The sequence below is a fragment of the Oncorhynchus clarkii genome, chromosome 13 (genome assembly GCF_045791955.1).
Source record: "Oncorhynchus clarkii lewisi isolate Uvic-CL-2024 chromosome 13, UVic_Ocla_1.0, whole genome shotgun sequence".
Taxonomy (NCBI): domain Eukaryota; kingdom Metazoa; phylum Chordata; class Actinopteri; order Salmoniformes; family Salmonidae; genus Oncorhynchus; species Oncorhynchus clarkii.
The window spans coordinates 58,453,672-58,477,485 of record NC_092159.1 but is presented as its reverse complement, the minus strand read 5'-3'; the positions used below and the strand labels follow the sequence as shown (position 1 = coordinate 58,477,485).

General features: G+C 42.8%; 1 protein-coding gene across 3 annotated transcripts; it reads right to left on the bottom strand.

The window, feature by feature from the left end:
- Window positions 1-1,830: 1,830 nt before the first annotated feature.
- Window positions 1,831-23,543, bottom strand: LOC139365169 (metalloproteinase inhibitor 2-like). 3 transcript variants are annotated; one of them, XR_011626545.1, is made up of 6 exons: window positions 23,132-23,543; window positions 5,903-6,003; window positions 5,688-5,796; window positions 4,293-4,417; window positions 3,239-4,112; window positions 1,831-3,015 (listed from the first exon to the last, which is right to left on the bottom strand). XR_011626545.1 is itself a non-coding variant. In XM_071102610.1 (5 exons), the coding sequence occupies exons 1-5, from the start codon at window positions 23,259-23,261 to the stop codon at window positions 3,915-3,917; spliced, it is 663 nt and encodes a 220-aa protein (XP_070958711.1). In that variant the 5' UTR covers window positions 23,262-23,543; the 3' UTR covers window positions 1,831-3,914. The 3 variants fall into 3 exon arrangements, 1 of the variants encoding a protein (XP_070958711.1); XR_011626546.1 differs by having other exon boundaries at window positions 3,411-4,112; XM_071102610.1 differs by having other exon boundaries at window positions 1,831-4,112.
- Between the last annotated feature and the right edge of the window lie 271 nt (window positions 23,544-23,814).

Here is a 23,814-nt window from a genome sequence, read left to right as displayed (position 1 = left end):
CTGGCCAAGATAAAGCGTAGCAATTCGACACATACAACAACACAGAGTTACACATGGAATAAACAAAACATACAGTCAATAATACAGTAGAACAAAATAAAACAAAAAGTCTATATACAGTGAGTGCAAATGAGGTAAATTAAGGAAATAAATAGGCCATGGTGGCGAAGTAATTACAATATAGCAATTAAACACTGGAATGGTAGATAGGGATTGTATACAGAAGATAGCCATATTTGGTAAGTCTATATTATGGCAAGAACAGCTCAAATTAGCAAAGAGAAACAACAGACATGAAGATCAGTCAATCCGTAAAATTTCAACAACTTGTGCAGTCACAAAAACCTTCAAGCGCTATGATGAAACTGAGGACCGCCACAGGAAAGGAAGACCCAGAGTTACCTCTGCTGCAGAGGATACGTTCTTTAGAGTTACCAGCCTCAGAAATTACAGCCCAAATAAATGCTTCAGAGTTCAAGTAACAGACACATCTCAACGTCAACTGTTCAGAGGAGACTGCGTGAATCAGGCCTTCATGGTCGAATTGCTGCAAAGAAACCACCACTAAAGGACACCAATAATAAGAAGAGACTTAATTGGGCCAAGAAACACAAGCAATGGACATTAGACTGGTGGAAATTTGTCCTTTGGTCTGATTTTGAGATTTTTGTTTCCAACCGCTGTGTATTTGTGAGATGCAGCGTAGGTGAAATGATGATCTCCGCATGTGTGGTTCCCACCGTGAAGCATGTAGGAGGAGGTGTGGTGGTGTGGGGGTGCTTTGCTGGTGACACCGTCAGTGATTTATTTAGAATTCACCCCTAACCAGCATGGATACCACAGCATTCTGCAGCGATACGCCATCCCATCTGGTTTGCCCTTAGTGGGACTATCATTTGTTTTTCAACAGAACAATGACCCAACATACCTCCAGGCTGTGTAAGCGCTATTTGACCAAGGAGGGGAGTGATGGAGTGCTTCATCAGATGACCTGGCCTCCACAATCACCTGACTTCAACCCAATTGAGATGGTTTGGGATGAGTTGGACTGCAAAGTGAAGGAAAAGCAGCCAACAAGTGCTCAGAGCCGCCCAAAATCCATCTTGCTCCATCTTGTCCCACTGCCGGCCACTGGGCTTCCTCTCATCATCATATTTGGTGGTGAGTGGAAACGCCAAACGGATGCCTCAGATTCATACATCCGGTGAAACATATGGCTCATTGTTCTATCTGTGGTAACGTGCTGGAAATCCAGAGGATTTCATTGATTGATATAATTGAAAACACAGTGCTTGGCTGTTATGTAACAACATGAATTATGGCATGTTATTATGTATTTCTTGTTTTTAATTTCTCAATAAATGTATCATACCCCACCAATTAAATGTTTTTTATATAAGAATATTAATCACTTATTGTGCACATGCAATCTCAAATAAGAGATGCCCTCAATTAAAAATGTGAACTTTTGTATCTAACATAGCCTTGAACTGTCACATAAACATTAATGGACCTCTACCATTTTCAATGACCCCTACACTAAAGTTTATTCCATCCTGTGATTTTGACCACTTTCTTCATGTGGAATGTAGTAATAATTGTAAATTTCCAGTGTATTCCAGAGGAGGGCACTCTGTAATCAAATACAGTCAACACGAGAAGGCACATAGATCTGTCAGCAGGAGGAGCCATTATACCACCGTAAAAATTCAGCATGACGAACAACTCCAATATGGGCATAATAATAATTATTGATAATAATGCGTGAAATATTGTGTCATATAAATTCTGCTGCACAATTGCCGAACAAGTAAATAAACACATCAGATGTATATCTAAACTTTTATTTGTATCGTCTGTCCAATGTCTGAAGATACCATACAGTCCCAATGACACAAGGAGTCATATGCATGCAAAAACTTCAGTTGCTTCTCCACAGTCTCATGTGGACCTAGCACGAGTCGTCCAATTTCATTCTACTTTTCTGCTAGTATTACATAAAGAGACACTTACTAATACAGAATTGATACCATGTACATTACAGGAGAATTTCATATTTTTTACGTGGATATACAAGTTTGGAGTTATATGATACAGTATCCCTGTCCTGTCGGCAAATGATTGATAAGTTATTATAGCAGTACAACATTGTGTTCAGTTTTTACTGAAGTAATACAACTGTAATTGTAGATGAACCTCTTGTAGAGGACAGGTCATGGTGAAGCAGAGCACCGGTAACCAACAAGCTACTCTGACAGGCTGGGTTCAAACCCAGGTGTCCAATGCACCACAAGACTATGTTAGCCCGCTAAGCTAAAACCTTGGCAATAGCTTGGGGAGCTAATACAAATCTTCAGTGGAGATTATGGCATGCTACAATATGGGTCTGATCTGTTTTGTGAAGTAACTACGTGTACTGTAAAGTGAACAGAAAACTGTGCCAAACATATTCCCTTTACCCCAATCACAATTCGAGAATATTCACACACAAAAAAGTTTGTGTTTTTTTTACAAAGAACACATGTAATTTGCAAAAAGGTATAACGAATCTCCCAATTTCTCTACTGAAATATGTTCTTACACAGAGGCATTACACCAAGAGACAAAACAACCAAAGCAAAATCTTATAATTATACCAGAACAAAACAAATATAAAATACGTACATAACATAAAAATGGAAGATTCAATGACCTTGTTTTCAGACTGTACTGTGTGGCATGTGCAGTGTAGGTATATAAACATAGCAGCCAGGTTTACAGTCTCCGTTGCAGAGAAATCAACAAAGGGTTTTGTCCATAGTAAGACCTTAGATAAGCCAGTTAATATTATAATAGGAATGATGAAGCACTTCTAGTTATACGACACTGCACCTATTTTTTTTTAGACCACTCCTGTCTAGTACATTAAAATGAACAGAATATTTATCCCACCGAAGAATATACACCAAGAATAATATTATCAGACTTATGAAGCAAGGAAGAAAGAATCTGAGCAGCGGAGGCTGGTGGGAGGAGCTATAGGAGGACGGGCTCATTGTCATGGCTGGAATGGAATAAATGGAACGGTATCAAACCAGATGTTTGACTCGTTCAATTTATTCTATTTCAGCTATTATAATGAGCCCATCCTCCTATAGCTCCTCCCACTAGCCTCCACTGCATCTGAGTCATGTTTAATTTGGTCAATGACATTACAAAACTGAAGCCCTGGTTTCGACCTAAACTACTTCAGGGCTACGTTCAGGAGGCTAGTGTTGAATGTTGTAGGCAAAGGTTGAATGTTGCAGATAGAAATGCCATGAATAGAGCTTACACGATTCCTTCCTTTATGTCAGAGAAACATGTTTGTTCTTCATGTATTTAAACATACGATCTGAACGTTCTACAATATTGTGCCCAGCTGAACATGCCCCAGGCTTTAGGATGGTATTTTTTAGGAATAATGTTCTATTTAGAAACACGACCACATCGGCCAACAACACTTTGATATCACCCTTTTGGGTTTCAATAACACCTTTGGTTCCAGTTTAAAAACGAGCGACAAATGAACGGCACAAGATCAATTAATACTTGAAGCTCTATATTTGATTTGTAGTTTATTTTTATTGCACTTGTACAAGAAGTGACCAGTAAGCGCTTTTAGAGCGGTGAGGGGGTCAGAAAGTGCTGTTTTCTCCAGATTGTTGCACTCTTGCATACGGACTATTTCCTGCAACCTGTCACCTGACCTCTCTATGTGACATCACAACTGGACAAGTCAATATGGGTCTTGTAATTCATTGATATTAACTACTTCACTGATTCATTTAATCATAATTATTTGGATTTGTAGCTTTGTGTACTTTTGTTTTTTCCATGTATTAATTGCAGACATCTTTAGTCACTCTGAACAGTAGGTGGATGGCCTGAAGAGTTTAGGGGTCTTCAATATCCAGGAACTCCTTCTTGGGTGGTGCTATCCCCCTGTACCAGGCACAGGACCCATCGCTCCTATTGATACAGGCAAAGTGTTGGGCCTGGGGACCGCTGTGGCTCTTTTCCATCACCCAGTCCGTCCACAGACACTCCTCTGGGGCGCTGATCGTACAGGGGATGGAAGTGCAGCGGATGATCTGTGGATCGGAGCAGAAGGAGAGAAAGACCAAGATCACCGACTGATCATTACCCCAATTCTCTAGCGTTTGCCAATGTGACCAGAGTAATCTTTTTAAGAAAATGTGCTGTGTAAATATTGAACAAAACTGGTGTACTGTAATATTCCTATAATTCCCATCAAACACACCCACACACACCTTGCACTTGCAGCCACTCTCATAGCGTTGAGTCAAACTCTTCTTTTGTGTGGCACTCATGGCCTCCCAAGACTCAATAAAGTCACACAGTGTTACATGCATGGTTCCATCAGTCTCCAGCTTGCCTGCAGACAGAGGAGATAGTGAGTCTATGTCCCATAGAGAAAACATACTGATACAGACAGGAACACTGGAACTCTTCGAGTGGGTAACACTTTATAATAACTTGAATAAGCATTCATAAACTATTTATAACTAGTGTACATAAATACTTCAAATCAATTCATATTTCAATATTTATAAACATTTATAAGAATGATAAAATGGTTCATTCATAAGCATGTATAACATTTGTCATGATTCATTTAGAAATCTGCAGTTCCAACAATAACAAAGCAGACACCCCGCCACGGTTTTGGTAAAAAGCTGAGGGATGGGGCTGAAGAAACGTACCCTCAAATTCATAGACAGAGCTATGGATGCAAACACTGACCATGCATGTGATTAAAATGAAAACAAGCTTGTATTTTGAGTTCTGATGGGGTACAACAGTTGAACTAAAGACATTACTAATATACAAGCTATATTCTTCAAGAATCAATGGGTATACATCATTAATTTAAAAACAAACATTTATTTAAAAAAAAGTTATTATAAATGAAAACCTGAAGTTGTACCAAAATGTATTGTTCTAAAGCACTTGTTTTCTCATACAGCATGCAGTCAGTGGGATGGTCAGTGGGATGCAGTCAGTGGGATGGTCAGTAGGATGGTCAGTAGGATGGTCAGTAGGATGGTCAGTAGGATGGTCAGTGGGATGGTCAGTAGGATGGTCAGTAGGATGGTCAGTGGGATGCAGTCAGTAGGATGGTCAGTGGGATGGTCAGAAGGATGGTCAGTGGGATGCAGTCAGTGGGATGGTCAGTGGGATGGTCAGTAGGATGGTCAGTGGGATGATCAGTGGGATGGTCAGTGGGATGGTCAGTAGGATGGTCAGTGGGATGCAGTCAGTGGGATGGTCAGTAGGATGGTCAGTGGGATGCAGTCAGTGGGATGGTCAGTGGGATGGTCAGTAGGATGGTCAGTGGGATGCAGTCAGTGGGATGGTCAGTAGGATGGTCAGTGGGATGCAGTCAGTGGGATCGTCAGTGGGATGGTCAGTAGGATGGTCAGTGGGATGGTCAGTAGGATGGTCAGTGGGATGGTCAGTAGGATGGTCAGTGGGATGCAGTCAGTGGGATGGTCAGTGGGATGGTCAGTAGGATGGTCAGTGGGATGGTCAGTGGGATGCAGTCAGTGGGATGCAGTCAGTGGGATGGTCATAAAGCTGTAAGCATTTCTTGGTAGTTGAACCAGTGCTGGCAATAGATCTTGGTAACATAGTGAGAACCGCACCTGTGAAGAGATACTCCTTGTTGCCGTTGGTTTCCAGAGTAACGCCACAAACGGCTGAGGAGGGTGCAGTGAAGATGGCGTCGATATCCCGGTCAGGACCTTTGAACATCTATCCAATCACAAGGAGAGGAAGAGAAGGATCTATCAAACATGTCCATATGCAGGTCTGAACTTCTCTGACTGCAGAAAGCACTTAATAAAAAGTCTGATCATACCTTGATCTGTTTGATGTCGTACTTGATCCTCTTGATGGTGTTGCCATAGACGTCATTACCAGCCTCAACCACTTTCTTTCCAACCACCTTGGCCCTGATCACTAGAAGAGCGGAAGAGAGGGAGACATGTTTTAACTCTACTGAAATAATCTATTTCCGTTTTACTGGTCAGTCAGACACTGATGGTTTAAGGGTGTTATGGGATGGAAGAGAACAACAGTAAAATGCTTTATAGACCCATGTTTTTACCATCCGTTCAGACTGTGCATAAGTTTAGACTGTTTGGGTGTAACATATTGGCTAGGTTGCTCCAAAACAGATGAAAGTCCGTTTTCCCTCCTGGTCCTAGATTCCTCGCTCTGCTCGTTTGCTTCTCCTTTAATTCAACACACCTGGTTTAACTATGTTGCCCTGACTTTAATTCAACACGCCTGGTTTAACTATGCTGCCCTGACTTTAATTCAACACGCCTGGTTTAACTATGCTGCCCTGTCTTTAATTCAACACGCCTGGTTTAACTATGCTGCCCTGCCTTTAATTCAACACACCTGGTTTAACTATGCTGCCCTGTCTTAATTCAACACGCCTGGTTTAACTATGCTGCCCTGCCTTTAATTCAACACACCTGGTTTAACTATGCTGCCCTGCCTTTAATTCAACACACCTGGTTTAACTATGCTGCACTGCCTTTAATTCAACACGCCTGGTTTAACTATGTTGCCCTGCCTTTAATTCAACACACCTGGTTTAACTATGCTGCCCTGCCTTTAATTCAACACACCTGGTTTAACTATGCTGCACTGCCTTTAATTCAACACGCCTGGTTTAACTATGTTGCCCTGCCTTTAATTCAACACACCTGGTTTAACTATGTTGCACTGCCTTTAATTCAACACACCTGGTTTAACTATGTTGCCCTGCCTTTAATTCAACACACCTGGTTTAACTATGTTGCCCTGTCTGGTCTGCAGATGGTTCAGGTGCCAACCAGGTGCTGGTAGGAAGACTGAGGCACATGAGCGTTTCATCAGCTGTAATCTGAGAGAGGAATGTGCCTGGCCTGCTCTGAGGAAGCTAGTCAGCAATCTTTTGGAAAATGTAACCAGAATGCACGCATGCGCACAGGAAATCAGTCACACACTGGACGTTGTCACACACTGTCGGGCCCAGGCCCCTCCTCCCGAGCCCTCCGCCCATCAGTCTGGGTAGAAGGTGCTGACAGCGACACAAACCAGCCTCTCTTTTCTTCTTTCTCCTCATTTCAGTCTGATTCAGGAGATTTTTAAAGGATTTGTTGTTGGACAAGGAAGGAAGAAATAGGCAGAAAGGTTGGAGTGGAAAAACATGGTCCTTGCCAAACAGATGAACTTCCTCTGTAACGATGTGAAGTTCCCTCTATTCCACAACTGTCTGTCATCATAAGGACCAGTACACCACATAGATGTACTTGTTGCTTTATCACTGGAATTACAGTTTGTTTTTGTTTTGCAGACATCCTGATCCAATGAAATTACAGTAGACTGGGTTTTTTCTAATAGCTGTACCAGCTACTTAAAGGGGACACTACACTCCGTTGTCAGAGTTTGCCAGAGGTTTACAGACCTTAAGATGGCTCCACATCCCCTGCAATCGGTTCGGCAGAGTCAACTATGCCTCAACCAAAAATACATTGAAAAGATAAGCACCACAAATACGGAAATTATATATTTTCCATTCATTAGGGATTGTGGCATGTAGCTGTATCTACACAATACATAGCCTGGGATGTGTATTTATGGATCTACACAATACATAGCCTGGGATGTGTATTTATGGATCTACACAATATATAGCCTGGGATGTGTATTTATGGATCTACACAATACATAGCCTGGGACGTGTATTTATGGATCTACACATTATATAGCCTGGGAGGTGGACTTTCCTCAACACAATATATAGCCTGGGAGGTGGACTTTCCTCAACACAAGATCCCTTTTGAGATAAAAAATAAATAGATCTGACAAACTTAGACTTTAGAGTGTAATATCCCTTTAATATGAACATCTCTTCTATTGGTTTTTAAAACCACAACTGTACCACTGCCTAGCAACAAACAAAGGGCAGTGTGGAAAACGCTGCTATGAATGAAAGATGAGGTTCACCTCAGTGCAGTCCAGCCCTAGCTGCATTCAGCTGTGAATCAGACTGGAGACTAATGTCAAACAGATGTTTACTTTGAGTTCAGTCGTCCAATTCCCCAAGGTGGCGACCGCAGGTACGGCTAAGAACAGTCTTTTAGGGAATTTATACTTTGTCTAAGAAGTATGAAGCATGTGCCTTAATTGGATTACAATACGGCCCGAGAATAACATTTCCTTTTAAGGTTTTACAGAGTCAAACTGTTGACAGGGAGAACGGAGAGGGAGGGACAAAAGAGAACGAGAGAGAGAGAGAGAATACTAGGAGATAGGATGTTGAGAGTGATGGAGGAATGTAGAATATCTCCAGGCAGGGAAACAGAGTTAAGGAGTGGCAGGAATAGCAATCATTCTGCAGTTGTGGAATCATCCTCATCACCATTTCATGTGTTTAGAAAGAGACAGGCCAGCAATACCAATACCATATGCTAGCAGTGACATTCAGAGAGAGAGGAGAGAGATAGGGGGAGAGATAGACAGGGGGAGAGAGAGACATGGGGAGAGAGAGACATGGGGAGAGAGAGACAGGGGAAGAGAGAGAGAGCACGCAAGAGAGAAGCCAACAGGATTGACAGAGAGGGAGCAGTCAACTAAGATCAAGTTCATAGTCAGGAAAAAGCACTAAACTCTACCCAGGCTGCATGGTTTGCTGTGTGCATCAGAACAGCTCTGAGAGGGCAGCCCTTGCAGTCATTCAGACTCTAACCACTGGGAACACACTGTTTGAATCAACATGGTTTCCTCATCCTTTCAATTAAATGACATTGAACCAACGTGGAATAAAGATTGAATTGACGTCTGGGCCCAGTGGGTAAGGTCTACACACAGTCTCACTATAGTCTACACACAGTCTCACTATAGTCTACACACAGTCTCACTATAGTCTACACACAGTCTCACTATAGTCTACACACAGTCTCACTATAGTCTACACACAGTCTCACTATAGTCTACACACAGTAGTGGAACAAGTACCAAATTGTCATACTTGAGTAAAAGTAAAGATACCTTAAAAGAAAATGACTCAAGTAAAAGTGAAAGTCACCAAGTAAAACACTACTTGAGTAAAAAGTACATTATTTTCTTTAGGAATGTAGTGAAATAAAAGTAAAAGTAGTCAAAAATATAAATAGTAAAGTAAAGTACAGACAACAAAGAAAACTACATAAGTATTACTTTAAAGTATTTGTACTGAAGTACTTTACACAACTGTCTGCACACAGTCTCACTATAGTCTGCACACAGTCTCACTATAGTCTACACACAGTCTCACTATAGTCTACACACAGTCTCACTATAGTCTGCACACAGTCTCACCATAGTCTACACACAGTCTCACTATAGTCTACAAACAGTCTCACTATAGTCTACACACAGTCTCACTATAGTCTACACACAGTCTCACTATAGTCTACACACAGTCTCACTATAGTCTACAAACAGTCTCACTATAGTCTGCACACAGTCTCACCATAGTCTACACACAGTCTCACTATAGTCTACAAACAGTCTCACTATAGTCTACACACAGTCTCACTATAGTCTACAAACAGTCTCACTATAGTCTACACACAGTCTCACTATAGTCTACACACAGTCTCACTATAGTCTACAAACAGTCTCACTATAGTCTACACACAGTCTCACTATAGTCTACACACAGTCTCACTATAGTCTACAAACAGTCTCACTATAGTCTACACACAGTCTCACTATAGTCTACACACAGTCTCACTATAGTCTACAAACAGTCTCACTATAGTCTACACACAGTCTCACTATAGTCTACAAACAGTCTCACTATAGTCTACACACAGTCTCACTATAGTCTACACACAGTCTCACTATAGTCTACAAACAGTCTCACTATAGTCTACAAACAGTCTCACTATAGTCTACACACAGTCTCACTATAGTCTACACACAGTCTCACTATAGTCTACAAACAGTCTCACTATAGTCTACACACAGTCTCACTATAGTCTACACACAGTCTCACTATTGTCTACACACAGTCTCACTATAGTCTACACACAGTCTCACTATAGTCTACACACAGTCTCACTATAGTCTACAAACAGTCTCACTATAGTCTACACACAGTCTCACTATAGTCTACAAACAGTCTCAGACGGAAGCACAGAGCACCTTTTCTCTGAGGCCACACACACACACACACACACACACACACACACACACACACACACACACACACACACACACACACACACACACACACACAAACACCAACACACCTTTTCTCTGAGGCCACACACACACACACACACACACACACACACACACACACACACACACACACACACACACACACACACACACACACACACACACACACACACACACACACACACACACACACACACACAACACCAAACATGCCCAGGGGACCCCACAGTACTGCACTGGGTGATCCTTGCAGAATGATCGACTCACGCACACACACTCCCTCTTTCCCTCTGTGTTCCACACTCTGCCATTCTGAAACACACAGCTGCTAGTGTTACAGCCCCATGGACAACCAGTGTAGGGAAACCCTCCTGCTCCTCCAGGGGGATTGGTGGTCATCCCCTTGACCGGAGTGTGCAGAAACAATCCTCACTGGCTGAGCAGGAATCCGACACCGGACACTTCTGCTTCCCTCCGATGGTAAAGTAAGTCAGGTGGAATGTTCCAAAGGCACCAAGCAAGGATATATCGACTGACTGGACTGTGGAGTGACACAGTTGTGCTGCGTCACTTGGATTGGTGGACAATGCTGTCGGTCTGAAATGTACTGTGAAACTAGTCTGCTCTTGGAAATGAGAGTTGGGTTCTGTGTACATGGCTAATACAGTACTCTCCTCATGTAATATCATTTTGTCATTTTGTCAATTTGGTATTTCCTTTTGAAAATACACTAACATGATTGGATCGTGACGTGTAATGTCCCTCTCCATTGATCCTGCGCAGATCATGAGTCCTACCATTTACACATTTCAACTCCTAACACCATCCGATTTTCCAATCACCAAACCTACAAAGAATTGACTGAGAAAGTCCAGAAACAAACTAATACATGTAATCTTCCTCAGGTTTAAATCCAAATGGTTTAACCTCTAGCTGCCACATGTATGTCTAATAGTGGGGATAAAAACACACGTCCTGTCTGAATGACCGGATGGTTACCAGCAGCCATCCATCAGATTCATTACACTATAGAGCTGCTGGAACAGTGGGGCTGCTATTGGACGTCTCACAGTGGTTGTATGTGTCCCTTGGGGCCATTTGAGGCTGTGTTTGGTTGACACACTACATCAGTGTAATTGGATGGGAGATGTGATGCATGTTACAGTCTGCTCTCATTGGCCCTGTGCCATAACAACAGTGTACACTGTGTAGTCAACAAACACCATGCTCTGCCTGGCCCCCAAGGTGAGCCGAAATGAGGTACCACCATGCTGGGGGGGGGGGGTACAGGCAGCACAGTATGGATGGACACTGAAAAGGGCACTCAAAAAATAGGACTTAAACAAGGCCTTGATAAAGCCTGTTGACAGATGTTCAAGGAGGGTAGATTTACCAGGAAGTGGCTCATCATAAACCAACTCCTTGTTCACTCTGACTGTCCCCCCTAAACTGAGTTAAAGGGTAACACTTTACAATACTGTTACGGGTTTATAAAGGATCATAATAATAATAATATTAATTGTTGACAGTCAATTAAACATTTTACAAGTCATTAAAAAGTTAGAACTCATTGATTAAAATTGTGAGACATTCATTCAAAAAAAGGAACACAAAGGGAGCACTCAATTATGGCTCTGGAAAAATCTGACATTTGTTTTAAGATTCCAGTTACCCATTCAGTGTTACATTGTAAAACAGCATTTCCAAAACTCTTTCCATTTCAAGTTCATTTGTAATCTATGGGAAGGCTAAACTACTCATCCTAGTAACTTTCCCAGACTACTATGCAACTCCACCGTGCAGAGGTGCAACCTGGGAGAGTCCACTGAATGATGATTATGACTAACATGGAGTGTGTGGTGTGTGTTCATTTCTAACCAGAGTTGCACACCAGTTGATTTGCGCTCGGTCTCAAGATAAAATCATTGTAGGAAATGACAATGTTGCCTGAAAACAGTTGACCACAGATAAAATCATTATAGGAAATGCCAATGTTACCTGAAAACAGTTAACCATAGATAAAATCATTATAGGAAATGCCAATGTTTACTAGAAACAAGATAACCAAAGGCTGTGAAAAGACAAGAATAATTATCTGGCAGGCTGCAACAAGATCAGGAGTGGTTGTGGAACAGAGTGTACTTTCTTTCACAAGCAACAAACAGACTAGTTGGGATACTTGCTTGGTCATCAGCAAACATTTTAGAACAATATGCAGATGGTAAAATGTCCATGCTTGTCATTTAATTGTAGAGGAGGAGAAGGGTTCTGGTTCAGCCAGCGGCCGACAACTCCTGCTCTCTATTCCTGCCCTCTATTCCTGCTCTCTATTCCTGCCCTCTATTCCTGCTCTCTATTCCTGCTCTCTATTCCTGCTCTCTATTCCTGCTCTCTATTCCTGCTCTCTATTCCTGCTCTCTATTCCTGCTCTCTATTCCTGCTCTCTATTCCTGCTCTCTATTCCTGCCCTCTATTCCTGCTCTCTATTCCTGCTCTCTATTCCTGCTCTCTATTCCTGCCCTCTATTCCTGCCCTCTATTCCTGCTCTCTATTCCTGCTCTCTATTCCTGCTCTCTATTCCTGCCCTCTATTCCTGCCCTCTATTCCTGCTCTCTATTCCTGCTCTCTATTCCTGCCCTCTAAAGACTAACAAGACAGGCACTTCAGTGGGATCCACAGGGTTGGACATCGAGGAAGACATTGAGAAGAACCAACGAAGAAGGGATGAAGAGGGTAGGAACTAGGATTCACCTGGAATGAAGTTAAGGAAACTGATCTGAACTGGGTTTGCTGGAGATACACTGTTGAGGCTCTTTGCTCCACTAGGAGCTAAAATGATTAGGTCAAATCAAAAGAAAGACAGTAAATTACCATTTAGCAGATGCTAAATCCTCATTCCATATACAGTATACCATTTAGCAGACTCTTTTATCCAATCTAATCCTCATTCCATATACAGTATACCATTTAGCAGACACTTTTATCCAATCTAATCCTCATTCCATATACAATTTACCATTTAGCAGACACTTTTATCCAATCTAATCCTTATTCCATATGCAGTATACCATTTAGCAGATGCTTTTATCCAAAGCGACTCAGTCATGTACCCATACATGTATTACGTATGGGTTGATCTGATAATCAAACCCACTATCCTGATGTTGCAATCGCCATGCTTTACCAACTGAGCTTGCTCCCTCCGCAGCAATGCCAAATTCATCAATCCACTCAAACCAAACAATTAGCTCTCACGTCAAGTGTTCCCCATTGTGTCCCTCAATCATTTTGGAGAATCTACTAGGAATGAAATCTAATGGTTGTCCATAAACTCATAAGGAACTGTCCTCAGGGAATTGTGTGTTGCATGTCATCACACCTCTTCACTAACTGAAATATAAACCCATAAATCTGGTTAATGGTACATTTCTCTGAAACGTCACGTATAGCTGCTCATGTTGTAGTGCTGCCAAAGACCCTCAACCGTCCTGCCTTATCATACTGCACAGGACAGACTGCGTCAGACCTCAACCGTCCTGTCTTACCATACTGCACAGGACAGACTGTATCAGTCCTCATCCATCCTGTCTTACCATACTGCACAGGACAGACTGTATCAGTCCTCATCCGTCCTGTCTTACCATACTGCACAGGACAGACTGTATCAGTCCTCATCCGTCCTGTCTTACCATACTACACAGGACAGACTGTATCAGTTCTCATCCATCCTGTCTTAACATACTACACAGGACAGACTGCATCAGTCCTCATCCGTCCTGTCTTACCATACTACACAGGACAGACTGCATCAGTCCTCATCCGTCCTGTCTTACCATACTACACAGGACAGACTGTATCAGTCCTAAACCGTCCTGTCTTACCATACTACACAGGACAGACTGTATCAGTCCTCATCCGTCCTGTCTTACCATACTACACAGGACAGACTGCATCAGACCTCAACCGTCCTGTCTTACCATGCTGCACAGGACAGACTGCATCAGTCCTCATCCGTCCTGTCTTACCATACTACACAGGACAGACTGCATCAGTCCTCTTCCGTCCTGTCTTACCATACTACACAGGACAGACCGCATCAGTCCTCAACCGTCCTGTCTTACCATACTACACAGGACAGACTGTATCAGTCCTCATCCGTCCTGTCTTACCATACTACACAGGACAGACTGTATCAGTCCTCATCCGTCCTGTCTTACCATACTACACAGGACAGACAGGACAGTTGAGGACTGATACAGTCTTACCATACTGCACAGGACAGACTGCATCAGTCCTCATCCGTCCTGTCTTACCATACTACACAGGACAGACTGCATCAGTCCTCATCTGTCCTGTCTTACCATACTACACAGGACAGACTGTATCAGTCCTCATCCGTCCTGTCTTACCATACTACACAGGACAGACTGTATCAGTCCTCATCTGTCCTGTCTTACCATACTACACAGGACAGACTGTATCAGTCCTCATCCGTCCTGTCTTACCATACTACACAGGACAGACTGTATCAGTGCTTGAAGTAGAATGAAAAAGTGCCGGTCCGCTTTAATTTCACAATGCCGGTATTCATGTTTTACAGCGACTAACCTAGAGGTGTCGATACTCAGGCAGTTCAATTCTGGTAAAGTGCTGGTAAGCCTGATGAACACTGGCCCAATTCAAGCACTCGTCTGCATTAGCTATCCGCTCAAGACTTCAAAAGCATGGAAATATCATCTCACTTAGTAGAATGAACAACCGTTAGCCAACCTATCCACGTGATAAACAAACAATCCAGCCAAACCCTGAGTACATAAGGAGCTGTTGTGATGTCAAAGCTGGCGCAGATTTTTGCTTTGGACAGAAAAGGATGTGGTTTTAATGGTATCGTCTGTTGACACAGCTTGCAGCAGGGCCTGTCTTCAGAGCAGAAACCAGGCAGCCTACTTTTTTCAGATCCCAAAAGGTTTGCATTCCTTTTCCCAAAATGTCTCCATAGGTACACACCCCTCCAACTAGAAGCAATACGAGGCAGTGGACTGCTTGGTCAAATGCATGACTGACATAACATCTGATCGTCGAGCGGCATCGAAGGGCTCCGTAACCAGTCAGTCCCGACGGGAGGATTTCAATTAATGTGGATGGAAATGGATTTGTTTCTGCTCAATCCCTTCTCATGATTGAATAAACTGTCTGGAGATGCCAATTAGAAGAAGACTTCCAGTATATTCAGTACATGGTGTTGTTATCGCAGTAGTCCACAAGGAGTGAACAGGATATCAAGGTCATACGCTTCAGTACATGGTGTTGTTATCGCAGTTGTCCACAAGGAGCGAACAGGATATCAAGGTCATACGCTTCAGTACATGGTGTTGTTATCGCAGTTGTCCACAAGGAGCGAACAGGATATCAAGGTCATACGCTTCATTCAGTACATGGTGTTGTTATCGCAGTAGTCCACAAGAAGCGAACAGGATATCAAGGTCATACGCTTCAGTACATGTCAGACAGACAATGAAATACCCCTGGAATTGACTGTCCACCTCTGCCTAAAGACAACAAAAGGTACTAAGTGGCCTTGGTGGTCTAGCTACAGAACATACACCTACCAGTGTCAGCATGGGTTCTAATGTCACCTGCTGCCTGTGACATTAGTGATGGGCCGGGTCGATACAGTTACATACCGGGATACTATTTTTTTATGATATATCGTATCGTTTTGACTATATCGCAATATTATTTTTGCGCTAGTTGGCTGTACTTGCACCAAAACACCAGTGTTTTCAGCACTTTTATTTCCATGACTGATCAAACCTCGTTTTCTCACAATATTCTTTGTAATTTTCCCGATGCCATTAGCGGGCTAAGCTATGTTGAAGGGGTATTTTTGTCCCTCTGCAGAAGACAAATGGTGAGCAATATTTTTGGAGCATCAAAACACAATAAAATCACAGTATCGAATTGCAATACATACAGAATTGTGAAAATCGCAAAACATATGGTATCGGCACCTAAGTATGGTGATAATATTGTATCACGACGTCCCTGGCAATTGCCAGCCCTGTGCGACACACTCGCTTCCCATCTTTCCTACTCCCCCTACTGTCCTCTGTCCAGTAGAAGACAAATACTGAAGCTCCTTTAAAGAAAGTGACCGAAGGCGCCGTCCACCCCACCACACCAACCTACAATGGACCACATGGAAACTAGGTTGACAGAGTGTCATTCATGCCAGTCACCTCTACTGAGAGGGCAGGAGGTCCCAAATTGAACCTCTTGCGTTAAAAAATGCGATGTATCCTGAAGACAGGGACCAGCACCAAACTAGTACACCAGGCCAAATGAGGTCAACTCTGAAGCAGGCCAAGGATTTACTTCATCAGAATGGTTTGTGTAAAAAAATACCCCTTCATCATAGCTTAGCCCGTTAATGGCATCTTACATCTTAAATTACAAAGAATATTGTCTGGTTTTCACTGGTGAACATCGACCAAGGAATTTCCAGAGATTAAAAGTCCTTCCAGAGGTTATGGGTTTACACAGCTGGATTTTAAAAGGCAGTGTGTGCCAGAGACTTTCTCAACAGGTTCAGATGCTTGGTCGTGCTCTTCATTGGCCCTCGATTTCCTCATTTCCATCAGACGGGATGACAAGGCCATTGCAATGTCACCACGTTGCCAACTTCAAGGCATCGTTGTGCAATAGCAAAGCAAACAGTGTCCAGTGTTCACATACTAGAAACCGTTGACAGTAAAATAACCCATTCTGACCATGGTTTGTGCATTTCACAGCATAGTTGGGGTCAATTCATTTTCAATCCAGTCAATTCAGAAAGTAAACTAAAAGCACTAATCCTCCTCAAATTGGAATTTCAGTTTACTTTCTGATTTGACTGAATGGAAATAGGATTGACTCCAACCGTGAATCACAGCCTTTTAGAGTCAATGAAATGAAAGTGCAATGAAAAGACCATTGTACTTTTGACCTTAAACCTAAACCTTATTCTGCTGCACTAATCTCATAAACAGGATTGTGTTTCTACATCAAACGAGCAAAAGGACAACATAGGAATAAAGTGGAATCATATTACACAGGTTCTACGCCCCTCGCATGTTTTTAAATGTTTTTTATTTAACCTTCATTTAACTAGGCAAGTCATTTAAGAACCAATTCTTATTTACAACGACGGCCTACCCTGGCTAAACCCAGACAACGCTGGGCCAAATGTCCCAATCACGACTGGATGTGATACAGCCTGGATTTGAACCAGAGACTGTAATGATGCCTCTTGCACTGAGATGCAGTGCCTTAGACCGCTAGACTCGGGAGCCCAGGGGCTACAGTCCATTACAGATTACAAAGGAAGATCCAGGAGTGATCTGCCCAACTATGCCTCTCTACCAGACTAACTCAACGCATTTAACACACGCTTCGACAATAACCACACCATGCGTGAGGCCCCAGAGGACTGGGGGATCTCGCTCTCCGAGGTCGAGATGACAGCTTTGCACACTCTTGACATAATAATAGAAAATAGTACAAACAAAGAAAAAGCCTTGAATGAGTAGATGTGTCCAAACTTTTTGATTGGTACTGTATGTGAGAATGCTGTTCATTGACTACCACCATTCCCGTCACCAAGCTTAGGACCCTGGGACTGAACACCTCCCTCTGCAACTGGATCCTGGACTTCCTGATGGTTCGAACCCAGGTAATGAGGGTAGGCAACATTACCTCCGTTACCCTGACCCTCAACACAGGGACCCCACAGGGGTGTGTGCTTAGTCCTCTCTTGTACTCTCTGTTCACCCACGACTGCGTGGCCGTGCCCGACTCCAACACCATCATCAAGTTTGATGACAAGCCGACAGTGGTAGGCCTGACCACCAGCGACGATGAGACAGCCTACAAGGAGAAGGTTAGTGACCTTGGCGGTGTGGTGCCAGGACAACAGCCTTTTCCTCAATGTCGGTAAGACCAAGGAGCTGATTGTGGACTACTGGAAACAGGGGGCCGAGCACGCCCCCATCCACATCAACAGGGCTGCAGTGGAGCGGGTCAAGAACTTCAAGTTCCTCGATGTCCAAATCACTAAGAACTTAAAATGGTCCACACACGCGCACAGTCATGAAGAAGGAGTGACAGGGCCTCTTCCCCCTCAGGAGGTTGAAAAAGTTTGGTATGGGCCCTCAAATCCTCCAAAAAGTATCCAGCGGCACCAGCGAGAGCATCTTGACTGGCTGCATCACTGCTTGGTATGGCACTCTACAAACTCACTCACACCGACACTCCAACACACACATATATATTCATACTGACCACTACGCCTTCTGTCTCTCTCTGTCTCTCTCTCTCTCTCTCTCTCTCTCTCTCTCTCTCTCTCTCTCTCTCTCTCTCTCTCTCTCTCTCTCTCTCTCTCTCTCTCTCTCTCTCTCTCTCTCTCTCTCTCTCTCTCTCTCTCTCTCTCTCTCTCTCTCTCTCTCTCTCTCTCTCTCTCTCTCTCTCTCTCTCTCTCTCTCTCTCTCTCTCTCTCTCTCTCTCTCTCTCTTTATGCTGCTACTACTCTGTTTATCATACATCCTGATGCCTAGTCACCTGACCCCTATACATATCTACCTCTATCCCTCCAGTATCCCTGCACTTTCTCATGTTCATCTTATTTCAGTGTGTTTCTGTTCTACCCTGTTATTTTTAGTACTACCTTGATACTGAATACTGCATTGTTGGGTTTAGAGCTCGCAAGAAAGGCATTTCACTGTCCTTGTGCACATGCTATTAAAACGTGAAACTCTACGAGCTCTGGTGCCATTGCAACCTATAGCAGAGAAACGGTGGAATAAGTAGAATAAGTAAACTGCTGTATATATACACCACAGGCTGAGCCAGCTCACAACCATGAAGAAAGTCCCTAAAAAAACAGTATATAAACATCAAGACAAGCCGGTCACTGTTTAGAGATTCTCGTTAGCATAAGTTAGTTATGTAAAGACAAGTAACCCAAACAAGCAGTGGTCTGTACCTGATCAAATCAGAAGAGAAAGAGGCCCAGAAACAGATCCTCGTCAGGGGAAACCAAAGGTTTGGCCTAATATGACTAAATCAAATACAATTTGATCAAATACTATTTTATTGGTCACAGACACATGTTTAGCAGATGTTATTGCGGGTGTACTGAAATGCTTGTGTTCCCAGCTCCAACAGTATAGTAGTAACTAACAATTCACAACAATATACACATATCTAAAGGTAAAAGGAATATTAGGATGAGCAATGTGTGAGTGGAATTGATTAAAATACAGTAGAAGTAGTGGGATTCCCTGGTTCTTTAAAGAACATATACAGTCATTAGCCTTCAGGCCGGACGTGGTGCTGTAGTACATTCTTAGAAAAAGAAAAGTGCTATCTAGAACCTAAAAGGGTTCTTCGGCTGTCCCCATAGGAGAACCCTTTGAAGAACCCCTTTTGGTTCCAGGTAGAACCTTTTTGGGTTCCAAATAGAACCCTTCCCACAGAGAGTTTTACATGGAACCCAAAAGGGTTCAACCTGGAACCAAAAAGAGTTCCCCTATGTGGACAACCGAAGAAACCTTTTGGAATCCTTTTCTCATGAACGTGAGCGACCCTGCCTGGACCTCACACCAAAGCCCATGTTTCCCAGATTCCATTTGCCACACAGGCTAGCAGTAGTAACTATACAGTAGTAATAGTGGCTGCAGTGGAAGGCATCTATCATCTGTAGTTGTTGTTCTGGTGGTTTAGGCTGGACCAGGGTAGAACCCGTCCAGGGTTCTAGAGTTCTTAATTCCACTCTTTTACCTTTAGATATGTGTGTATTGTTGTGAATTGTTAGATATTACTGCACGGTTGGAGCTGGAAACACAAGCATTTCGCTACACCCGCAATAACATCTGCAAAACATGTGTATGCTACCAATAAAAGGTGATTTGATTTGATAGAGTAGAAGGTCCCAGAATAACAGTTCTCAGTCACAACACAGTGGATTGTGCTACTCGACTCCTAACATCTTGCCTGTTCATGGTACACTTTGATGACCAATGCAAGGATCTGGCCAGAGAACCATCCATAGTAGAGCTCACAACAAACAGTATTTACCCACAATGCAGTACACAAGCTTTGTTTATTCGTATCTGCCTGTATGGATGTTAACATCACAACAGCAATGACAGCACCTTTGAAAGAACAGATGACTTTAAATGGATACATTTCAATCATATTTTGACCTTGTTAAATCCACTATGAGCCAGGCATAGGTCAGTCACATTCCACAGAATTAACAACTATCCTGTGTTTATTTCACAAGGACAGACGCTGGAATATTCTTAGCTGGTTGTGTTTGAGAATATCTCCCTTCATGTGACCCCAAGGTGATTTAAATGATCTGGAGAAGAACATGGGTCTGAGTGTCTGGTACAGTAGCTGTTACTATAAGACTACTCTATAGAGGGCACAGTGTCTGGTACAGTAGCTGCTGCTATAAGACTACTCTATAGAGGGCACAGTGTCTGGTACAGTAGCTGCTGATATAAGACTACTCTATAGAGGGCACAGTGTCTGGTACAGTAGCTGCTGCTATAAGACTACTCTATAGAGGGCACAGTGTCTGGTACAGTAGCTGCTGATATAAGACTACTCTATAGAGGGCACAGTGTCTGGTACAGTAGCTGCTGATATAAGACTACTCTATAGAGGGCACAGTGTCTGGTACAGTAGCTGCTGCTATAAGACTACTCTATAGAGGACACAGTGTCTGGTACAGTAGCTGCTGATATAAGACTACTCTGTAGAGGGCACAGTGTCTGGTATAGTAGCTGCTGCTATAAGACTACTCTATAGAGGGCACAGTGTCTGGTACAGTAGCTGCTGCTATAAGACTACTCTGTAGAGGGCACAGTGTCTGGTACAGTAGCTGCTGCTATAAGACTACTCTATAGAGGGTACAGTAGCTGCTGCTATAAGACTACTCTATAGAGGGTACAGTAGCTGCTGATATAAGACTACTCTATAGAGGGTACAGTAGCTGCTGATATAAGACTACTCTATAGAGGGCACAGTGTCTGGTACAGTAGCTGCTGCTATAAGACTACTCTGTAGAGGGCACAGTGTCTGGTACAGTAGCTGCTGCTATAAGACTACTCTATAGAGGGTACAGTAGCTGCTGATATAAGACTACTCTATAGAGGGTACAGTAGCTGCTGATATAAGACTACTCTATAGAGGGCACAGTGTCTGGTACAGTAGCTGCTGATATAAGACTACTCTATAGAGGGCACAGTGTCTGGTACAGTAGCTGCTGCTATAAGACTACTCTATAGAGGACACAGTGTCTGGTACAGTAGCTGCTGATATAAGACTACTCTGTAGAGGGCACAGTGTCTGGTATAGTAGCTGCTGCTATAAGACTACTCTATAGAGGGCACAGTGTCTGGTACAGTAGCTGCTGCTATAAGACTACTCTGTAGAGGGCCCAGTGTCTGGTACAGTAGCTGCTGCTATAAGACTACTCTATAGAGGGTACAGTAGCTGCTGCTATAAGACTACTCTATAGAGGGTACAGTAGCTGCTGATATAAGACTACTCTATAGAGGGTACAGTAGCTGCTGATATAAGACTACTCTATAGAGGGCACAGTGTCTGGTACAGTAGCTGCTGCTATAAGACTACTCTGTAGAGGGCACAGTGTCTGGTACAGTAGCTGCTGCTATAAGACTACTCTATAGAGGGTACAGTAGCTGCTGATATAAGACTACTCTATAGAGGGTACAGTAGCTGCTGATATAAGACTCCTCTATAGAGGGTACAGTAGCTGCTGATATAAGACTACTCTATAGAGGGCACAGTGTCTGGTACAGTAGCTGCTGATATAAGACTACTCTATAGAGGGTACAGTAGCTGCTGATATAAGACTACTCTATAGAGGGTACAGTAGCTGCTGATATAAGACTCCTCTATAGAGGGTACAGTAGCTGCTGATATAAGACTACTCTATAGAAGGCACAGTGTCTGGTACAGTAGCTGCTGATATAAGACTACTCTATAGAGGGTACAGTAGCTGCTGATATAAGACTACTCTATAGAGGGTACAGTAGCTGCTGATATAAGACTACTCTAGAGCATCAGTGGGACAGGAAGAAGAAAAAGGAGAGAGAGGGGGGGGGGGTTGATGGGTTCTCTCTGTAAAATGTAAAGTATGTGAAGTATTGGATAATTTCATGTTGATTTGAACATTTGTTTTGAAGCAACGTGCTGTGTGTGTACGTGTGTGTGGTGTGAGAGAGAGGTCCACCCATCACCAGTCCCTCTTGTATTCTCAGTATGTTGCAAATAAAGCAGGCCATCCATCTTAAATAGTGAAACAAATGAACTGTCAAAGATAATTGATATAACCTACCACTATTATTTGATTTTCATAATAGTCTACACCAAGAAGTCTACACTACAACTGAGTGCCTTGGGCTCAATGTAGGAAAATGTGAATTTTACATTTTTGGTGTATATCATTTAGCTTTTGGACAAATAACAATGAATCTGAAGGCATACTGTAGGCCTATAGCAACATAGAACACTTGGTGTAGAAAACCTACAGGAGGGCAGCTATCCAGGAACAGGGTTTGAGAACCCTGGCTGTAGCCCGTTTTACTGTTGCCTACTTAATTATGCAAATAATTGTGTGAGAATACGTAAATATAGGCCTAATGATCATGGCATGAAAATTATACAAAGTTACAGCGACCACAGACAATTCTGTATGATGCGCAAAAATGTGTAGTAGCCTATCTTGATACAGTGTAGTAGCATATCTATCAACATGTGAAGAGAAACAAATGTTGCCAAAATTGCTTACCGACGTCTGCATTGCAAAAAGCCTGTTGAGGATGCGCAGGGGAGCAACTGCAAGCTTCTGCGATGTCTTCCACCCGCCAGAGGAACAGAACGACCAGAGTAATGAAACAACTGCTTATGGACCAAGTCATTTTGGAAACGAATTATTCTACTGTCGACTGTATGGAAAAATATATCAATCTATCGCGTGGAGGGAAAATGTTTACCCCACGACAGCTAAAGAACAGAAACACAAATATATATTCAGTCCCAAGCTTTTCAGCTCGTGAAGTCGATTGTTTCGCCAAATATCACAAAAGGATCGCACTAATGAAAGTGTGACATGTAAACTACACTAGAACATTGCCCTTTCCCTTCTAGACTGTTCCAGACTGACAGACACCTAGAGATCTGTTTTCCTTGCCTTTTATGGTGGGCTGTGAGCTCCTCCCCCAGTCAGGACCAAACCAGTGGCAGGCAGGCTGAGCATTCTATAAAACAGCAGATTAATGTTGAATGAGCTCTAGTAACAATGAGGTTGCTTTTCATCAACAGGCTAGGCTTACATAATGTGTCTAAGAGTCTAGCCGACATTATGTATATCTTTATATGTAGGCTATGAAGTCTCAGTTTCCATACCTTATGTATCCTCATGGCATTATCTAAATATGTGACTTTAGTAAAGGTTGGATTTAGGCCTAGGCT

What these genes read in the sequence shown, in the direction of transcription:
- LOC139365169 (XM_071102610.1), bottom strand. Translation starts at nt 23,261, where the DNA reads ATGACTTGGTCCATAAGCAGTTGTTTCATTACTCTGGTCGTTCTGTTC. An exon ending in TTTTTGCAATGCAGACGTCG is followed by an intron (nt 6,004 to 23,131) that starts GTAAGCAATTTT and finishes CCGCTCTTCTAG; the next exon opens with TGATCAGGGCCAAGGTGGTT. An exon ending in ACGACATCAAACAGATCAAG is followed by an intron (nt 5,797 to 5,902) that starts GTATGATCAGAC and finishes GTGATTGGATAG; the next exon opens with ATGTTCAAAGGTCCTGACCG.